The sequence below is a fragment of the Panthera uncia genome (assembly GCF_023721935.1).
Source record: "Panthera uncia isolate 11264 chromosome A3 unlocalized genomic scaffold, Puncia_PCG_1.0 HiC_scaffold_12, whole genome shotgun sequence".
NCBI classification, from domain to species: domain Eukaryota; kingdom Metazoa; phylum Chordata; class Mammalia; order Carnivora; family Felidae; genus Panthera; species Panthera uncia.
This window is the reverse complement of record NW_026057579.1, coordinates 28,602,353-28,611,140: the sequence shown is the minus strand read 5'-3', so window position 1 is coordinate 28,611,140 and position 8,788 is coordinate 28,602,353. Positions and strand designations below refer to the sequence as shown.

Genomic DNA, 8,788 nt, shown 5'->3' with positions numbered 1-8,788 from the left:
AGGAGGGGGAGGAGGGGGAAAAGAAGAACACCAAGAGGAATGTGTGCATGGATGACACCCGAGGGATCACAAATTATGAGGAGTTTTTGGGAGGATGATCCCGGCCAAGTGGACCATCAAGACAAGGGGCTTTGGGGTCAGAACTGAAGCGCATGCCATTGCTGAAAGGCATGAAACTGCACAAATTATAGAGCTAACACTTCTCTTAGATTCATTTTATTCAGATAAAATGGGTAAATACTATGCCAGAGTGTTCAAAATAATGTAAAGTAGACATAAACATCGTATGACGGAGCAGGTGCTTAATTTTTTACTTACAGGTATTATTGTTGTTGGAATTGTTAGTAGCTGTAATGTAGGAGCAGACACAAAGCCCATAAAATATCTGGGCATTTTGGCCACATGCCTCAGACAGCGTACTGTGCTTATAGCCAGCAGCCCTCTGCCCAGCTGGTCTCACAACCGACATTCACTTTCTGGCCAGTGGTTTTTCCCATCACTACCACGAGAAAAGTCACCTACATACCCCGAAATCATTAAAGCCACACATGTCAGCAGGGAAAAATACCCATGAGCAACTCTGAGGTCCCCTGGTATTTTCTTCAGTCCTTAGTATTTCCCTCTCAGCACCGTTTGATGGAATCTCACCACGTTCTTCCAGAAACAGGCTTCCCTTCCCTCACTCCAGTATGTGGTGCCGCCTGCCGTCCCTCGTCTTCCTGGCGGCTCCTTCTGAGTCACCTCTGCTCGGATAGCCCCTCCAGCTGACCCCTGCATCCTGGCTCCTCCAAATTCCCAGTCCGGCTCTCTCCTCTCTCCTCACTCTGGACTCTCCCTTGGTCTCACCTCTGACTCTACAATATCAACTACCACACACATTATTACAACAATGACCATGTTTTACCCCGAACCCACCCTCCGCTCAGAAGCTCTGAAATTCTGCTTTTTGCTCCTCAATGGTTCACAGGCACTTCAAATGCAACAAGATCCAAACTGAACTCACGATGTCCTCAGGTAACAGAGTTACCTCTTTAAAAACAGAAACGTGGCTACATCATCCATGCCTACTTTTAAAGCCTGTGATCCGCCACAAAATACTCCAGCCTCCTCTTGGTGCCAATCTCACTCTTACCCTGGGTGCTTCAGCAATCCACGTCCTTGTTTTGCCCTTAAAGAGGGCACCGCCTTGAGCCTCCTTCCAACACGCTCTTTCCCTCTGCTTAGAACACGCTCCCTCTCTTTTGCCAAACTCGCCCTCACTGTTCAAATCTCAGATTTCACAAGATTTTGTCCGGGACAACCTTCCTTGTCCTCCACCAAGTTGAGATCTCCCTGCTACAGGCCCCCGGCGCCCCAGCCCTTGTCTTTCCTAGTCCTCATCCCATTAGTCATCTACAACAGGACCATTTTCCCCGCCAGGTTATAAGCCTCACGAGTTACAGGGACCGCATCTGCTTTTCTTTGGTATTCTCGCATCTAACAGAGGACAGACGCCAATTAAATGGATAAGCAACATGGTATGTCCTGGAATACTGAACATCTGTACCATCTTCAAAAGCATCTTTTCCTCTGTGAAACTTTTGACTTTTCATTTCTAGTTTTAGGAGGTCTGGCACAGCAAGCCTGGCTTACGTTTCGGCTCGCTGTGGTCGGTCTGAGAGGAAACGCCCTCATGCCTTTCATCTACCTAGAATCAAGCAAAGGTGCAGGCCGCGGGGACCTGGAAGCGTGGGATGAAGGGTGCGATGCTCCGCCAGTGCTATTCTCTCAAAAGCCCATCCGGAAATGAAAAGCCCATCTTCTTGATGCTTTTTTTTTAACCACAGCTTTGTAGAAAAATTTTAATCTACTTGCAAATATATACAACTCTGATTTTTAAAAATGAAAATCAAAAACAGCTTTTAAAAAGCAAACAGCAAAAACACAGCAGAATATTCAACTGCTATTACACTAAAACTTTTGGGGGGTAATAAAAGGTACCTAAGAGTTACCTACTCCATTATCTCAGATATCCAAAATACAACAAAACAAAGAGAAACGGCCAACATTAGCACGAACATTAGAGAGCTTTCGAATGTCATCTGCAATGATCGACACTACGGGTTTTTATCATTTATCAGACAGACCGTACATATACATAGCTTCAAAAATCCAAAAGCATGAAAAGAGTCCTATCAAAAAGCCAGCGATTCCATACACAGTTGACATCTTTGTCCCCCTCCATGTCTTTCAGGCACGTTCCTGGATTTTCCTCTACACATCCAAACAAACAGTATGTGTGTGGGACTGTTCCCTGACTTCTCTACTCTACCTGCTGTTCAGCGGCCTTAAACCACAACCTTCCACTCCCCTTACACTCTTTCCTCCCACTGTGGCTATATCACAATTTGGATTAAACCACTAATTATCTACATTCTGATTATGTGAATGTTACCTCCTCCTGAGCCACGTGGTACATTATCATAACTATTGTTCTTTTTGAACAACTTTTCATTTTCTGGAGTCAATAAACGCCAGTTGTCCTACGTGTCTCATTCACTACCATATGCATTCATCGCTATTTTTTCCAAATTCTCCAAAAGATGTATTAATAGCAAAATTTAAAAGCTTTCCCCAAATAGTCAAATACATCAGATAATACACCAGTTCCATTTTGAAAATTTTTCCAAGACACCCGGCTCTTGAAGCCGTCTACCCCCTTCCCAGTCTGTGCTGGCTGCTCTCTCACCCGACAAGAACACAGCTGTCATCCCAGGCCTTCTCACTGCCATGGCCTATGTTAGAGCCCAGTTCTGAATCTAATGGCTTTCTTTTTTTCAATTGGCTCCTTCATTTTAATAAAACACATCTCCTATGGCTTCCTGGAATGAGATGTACATGGATGGTAAATTTTACAAGACCTTACATGATTAACCTCGTACTTGAATGATGATTTTAGCTGCATCAGGATTCCCGATCAAAAAATATGTTCCAGCAAAAGTTTTTCTTCTAGCTCCTAGTGCTGTTCTGGAGATGTCTGAGGTCATTCTAATTCAAACTTCCTTTTATGGAATATGTTTTCCTCTCTGGTAGACTGTGCCCCTGATATTTGGGAAGGTCATGATGGTATGCTTTAGTGTAGTGGGCATTTCAGTGTGAAAACTCATAGCCTTCAATTCTAAATACTAGACTTGAAAGGTTTCTTATTTCTTCCCTTCTATGATATGTCATCTCTTTCTAGAATGCCTGTAATTTGAATATTAAGCTTGTTTTTATCTTTGCTTGCTTATTATCTAGCTCTATAATAGTTTTATTCTACTTTCTGGGAAAATTCTTTGCTTTTATCTTTCAACTCTCCTAATTGTTAGACACCAACTATCTTATTTTTTTATTTCCCAAAGTGCTCTTAGTTCTCTGTCCCTGTTTTATAAAATCCTTTTGTTATTTCACAACTACAGTATCCTATCTCATGGGCAACATTAATTATAATTTTTGAAGTTTTCTTCTTGTGTGGTCTCTGACTTCCAGTTCCCCCTTCTGTTGGCTTTGCCTTTCCTGTCTGTCCTGCCCACTGACGCCAACCCTCAAACGTCCGGGAAGCTCAGTGTGCTGACAGGACTCGTTCTTTTGCTGGCTTCGCTGTGACCCAGGTAATGCACTGATCTTCTGGGACTAATATCTCAATACCTGGAGGCCTCTTCTCAGACACGATTCCATTTCTCTAGAAAAGAACTCTCCCAACTTCTACTTGGGGAATATGCCTGCACTCTAGGAGCTCGGAGGGGGCGGGTACCCCTAGGCTCCAACATTCAGACATAGATTTTCACTGAACGCTCAGAATTTCAACCCCAGCACTCCACCCCCACCCTGCGCTGTGCCTAATGCCCAGGCAGCTGGAGGATTTCTGGATCATCCTGGAGGTTCTCTGCCTTAATTAATGAATCCAAAAAATAAACATCTGATTTCATGCAGGGGAAATACAGAAGGCTAGATGGTGACAGAACATTTTCCTGACCTTGAGGAGTGAGGACTAAGGGAATTCAACTGCTTTCAGCCCCAAACCTCCTCTCCCACCCCTTCACCAGTAGTTGATGCCTCCACATTCTCAGGCTTTCTAAGGTTAAGTCTCACAAAAATAAAAATGCAAATTGAATCAAGAACGAAATTAAAGGAATACTTTAAAATGAAAAGAGCTGCTATATAAGGATCATTTGTTTAGAATATTTACTTTGTAGAATTTAATATTCTTCCATTAAAAAAACCTGTAACATAGGGCTGCCTGGGTGGCTCAGCCGGTCGGGTGTCCGACTTCGGCTCAGGTCACGATCTCGCGGTCCGTGGGTTCGAGCCCCGCATCGGGCTCTGTGCTGACGGCTCGGAGCCTGGAGCCTGTTTTGGATTCTGCGTCTCCCTCGCTCTCTGCCCCTCCCCCTCTCATACTCTGTCTCTCTCTCTCAAAACTAAATAAAAATATTAAAAAAATTAAAAAAAAAAAAAAAAACCTGTCACATAATGGAGTAAAATCAAGCCAAGTGTTTAAAACAACCGCACCTGAACTGCCTACATCAGGGACCACCGTCAAGTAGGTGATCGCTGACCACATGCACGTCCACAGGCCCTCTGCGCGCCCGTCCCAGAGGAACGAAGGTCCCCCGCGCCAGCTCACCCTTTACCTGCACTCCGGCTCCTCACACCAATCTTTGTCCCGGTGTTTGTGTTCACGCCAGGGAATGAGCACCAAGGAGTCTCCGTTATAACTTACATGAAAAAAAAGAAAGTATTTGAAATACACATTACCTCAGTGACTGGCTACACAAGGAGCATGATGCAAAAAGTTTCTCCACAACCTTAAACCTCCACTCCCGTTTATGACATAGTAAGTCAAACGCAATACAGGCTACATACAATACGTAAGTGGAAAATACCAAATGGTCGATCTCTCTTGCATCAGAAAATGGTTCAAGAAGAAAAGGATAATTCAAAACAAAAAAACTGGCAAGGAACTGAAGGACAACGCAGGTATATGCTCATTCACCCATGTCAAAGCTTTCATCAAGAGCCCGTGTTGTACGTTCTTAATGTAAACATACATGTTCCCATGCCCTCGAAAGGCTTAGTCTAACTTCTCGTGATCGTAGGAATGTTCTGTAACTATGCTATCCAACATAGTAACCAGTAGCTACATGCACATGTATTAAGCACTTGAAATATGGCTAAGAGAACTTTATTTAATTTTAAATAGTGCTAATTAAAATTTAAATAGCCACATAAAATTTAATTTAAATTTAAATGGTGGCTACCGTATTGGACAGTACAGACCTGGAGGGAGGTAAATATTGAGGGAAGAAATGATTTTGCAGGTTAAAAATAACACTCAATGCTAAAAGATGCAGATTTCCAGGAAAACAGCACTAGGGATGGAGGGTATAACATGACGAGAGAATTCACCCTGCTGCAGGATATATGGGGAAATATATCCCGAGTAAATCCCGAGTGCTCGTCACAAGGAGAAACATTTTTTTCTTTCTCGTCTTTCCTACTTTACCTATAGGAGGTGATGGATGTTAGCTGAACCTAGAGCGATAATCACTTCACAATGTATGTAAATCGAGCCATCGTGCTGTGGACCCTCAACTTCTACAGGAATGTATGTCATTTATTTCTCGATAGAAGTGGAAAGAAAGTGTATCAGCAAAAGATGATAGCAGGAGAACTAAAAAAGGCAAAAATAAGGCCTGATTGGATGGAATTAGGAATAAATTTAGACAGAAAAGCGAGGTAAAGACAGTAGGGTGCGAGAACAGAGCAGAGCAACACGCGCATCGGGAAGCCCGGGAGACTGAAGGCTGGCAGCGTCTCAGAGAGCCGTGCGGTCCTCGGCACAGGCCTTTCGAAAGCGAAGCGCTCCAAACGCGAGCTCGAAGGTCCCTTTGGGCCCTAATAGTCCATAAGCCCATGCCAACTGAAACATCTGGAATTAAGACAATTTTTTTAAATGTTTACTTATCTTGGGAGAAAGAGAACAAACACACACACACACACACAAGAGCATGGTTGGGATAGAGCAAGAGAAAAAAAAGAGAGAGAGAGAGAATGAGAATCCCAAGCAGGCTCCACGCAGTCAGTGCAGAGCCTGACCTGCAGCTCAATCCCACAAACTGTGTGAGATCATGACCTGAGCCGAAACCAAGAGTCGGATGCTTAACCAACTGAGCCACCCAAGCTCCTTCCCCAAGAAGACAAAAATTGTAAGAACAAATTTCAATTGCTCTGCTTTATAGTTCAACAAAACATTTTCTCTACTTCTGAGTATTCATGGTAGCAATTTTCTAAAATTTATCATAGCCCCAGAGAAAGGACTGCACTTCCTGATATCAGGTTGTATTTTGTACCTTCCTCTCTTACTAGGTAATGTGGCATGCCTTGCACAAGAAATACTTTGTAAACATTTGAATACTATGTAAATGGAGGGACTAGTCCTCTGGACAAGCCCGTGGGATGGTTTCAAGTAGAAGAGGGAAGCCAAAAGGTCTGAGAACGGGCAGTGTTGTGCATTGATCAACAGCATTCCCATCAAGTTATTACTGGTGCAAATTATCCAAAGTCAAAACTCCCCTCTAGATACAGACCAAAAGAAATGTACGTTACTATATTTTTTAAACAGTATTTTACCCGCTTTGTAGCTAGCGTGTACAGATCTTGCATACTGTGTACCAGATACATTTTTGAAAGTATCTGAGTTCGTTTCTTAAATTTCTGCATCACACAGATGATTATTTAGCATGGATGCCACAATCACACTATTTGTCACCCAATAAAAAACTATTTTATTTCCTTCCATGTCAATAGCTAATACTTTACCACAGGCTACTGAAATGGAAAGCAAAAGAGAACATGGGGATACAACAATGATGACGATGTTCACTCTTCCAACAGAAGAATAAATTGTAGCAGTGAACTGAGGAACAAGGGGGAAAAAAAACGAACAAACGATTACCGCCTTTTCTAATTAAAGCAGACACGGTTCCATAGCTACACAAAATGCTTTCTCAAAGAATTTTAGAAAAAATGTATCACAAGTTGAGATTTGTACTTTCTATACAAAGTGCATATTAGATACAAGGGTTATTACTAAAATGATTAATAGTGGCGTGGGCCCCCTCAGCAAAATAATAATTCATTTGGTAAAGACTAGAAAGCTATAAAACTTTGTGAAGCTTCACTGAACAGAAATGGGTATGAAAACATACCTATTTTTATCAAAACACGTATTAAAGGCAAGTTCCAGCTCTGAGGTGCACTCCAAAAAGTCATCCTGAAGAGTCCTGAGTTACTAAAGCATTTTTGCTGCATTTTCAAGGAAGAGCACAACTGAAGGTTTCTAAATGTGCTGATCACCACCGACACGGTAACAGCACTACTCGTACTACTGTTAGCATACCCCCGATGATCAGCAACATTCATCGAGCTCTAACTATGGACTAGACAGGATGAAATGCATTTAACACACAACCCTCATTTAGTCCCGCCAATCTACTGTAGTTGGTGATATGATCTTCCTCATGTCACAGTGGGAAAACTGAGGCCTGGCTTAACTTGTCCGTCCTCATAAAACTAGTAAATGACAATCAGAACCCCAAATGTGGATGGACTTCCAGCTCGCACACTAGACTACCTGTAGAAAGGGCCCAGGGGCTCCAGTGTAGCCCCCAGCCACAAATCCATTCTCTTGTCACCACTGCCTTGCTCCACACCTATGAGTCACCAGGCAAGATCTGTAGGTGGCAGGTAGGGGTCATTTGAGCCTTCCCGAAATTTAACTTTAGACAACCCAGTAAGGACCAGTTGTATGCATATTTAAACTACAAAATAAAACCAAACTCAATACGAGTAGATTACTGATATGATAAAGCTAGCTTCTACCAAATACGGCTAGACCTTAGGTCTGATCACCAACACTTATGTAAAAACAAAACGCAAAAACCTTCCTTCTACTCTCTCATTTCCTTACAGAATGTTTCAACAAACCAAGTTATTTTAAAACAAATTTTAGGAGTTTAACATGCTTGCTATAAAAATACTCTAAGTTCTTTATCCTGCTTCAAATAACAGCATTTCAGAGACAAGATCTCCTCCTCAACCAGAATATAAATTTCTTGAGGGCAGAACGTTTGTTTATTTTGTCCACTGCCTCAATAACTAAAATAGTGCCTGGCATTTAGCAGGCTCTAAAATAATATGTCAAATGAATTATTCAATAACAGCACAAAGATTTCTTAAGTGAGGACTGTATCTCATCTATAGTCAATTCTTTCATGAAAGTGCTCTCTTGAGTATCACAGAAATTCAAAATTGGAATAAAGCAATGAAGGGGCACAATCTAGTCATAAACATAGATATGCCAAGGAAGTGTGTGTGTTTGTGTGTGTTTATGTGTGTATGGAGTCTGCAGAGCTGCGAGGGAGAACACGAATGCTTTCCTGTAGAGCCCACGACCCTGATGACACAGCGAGCCATGCCAGTGACGGCTCACATCTCATCTAGGCAGCTGGCTGGACGTGTCGTGTTCTAGGGCGGCGGCGGGGGGGGGGGGGGGGGGGAGAAAACTTCAGAATACCTATTTCTCTAAATCTCACCATTCTTCACACTTGAAAATAACTGCTTATACCATTACTTTTGTTAACATGCCCAAGTTTTAGCTACTTATTCTTTCATAAAGTAAGTGGACCAATAGCATTTCATTAATTCTGTTCACACTGAAGATAGGAATCATGTGAATCAATCTGTAAATGGGGTCGGTGACACTGTG

The 8,788-nt window shown here is 42.5% G+C and overlaps 1 protein-coding gene across 3 annotated transcripts in view; it reads right to left on the bottom strand.

Moving 5' to 3' along the window:
- NBAS (NBAS subunit of NRZ tethering complex) overlaps nucleotides 1-8,788 on the bottom strand; it is a 328,333-nt gene that overhangs the window by 203,827 nt on the left and 115,718 nt on the right. For all 3 annotated transcript variants that reach the window (XM_049652503.1, XM_049652501.1, XM_049652502.1), the window contains one exon: nucleotides 4,653-4,736. In XM_049652503.1, the coding sequence (XP_049508460.1) occupies nucleotides 4,653-4,736 (84 nt within the window). The remainder of the gene's footprint in view (nucleotides 1-4,652; nucleotides 4,737-8,788) is intronic.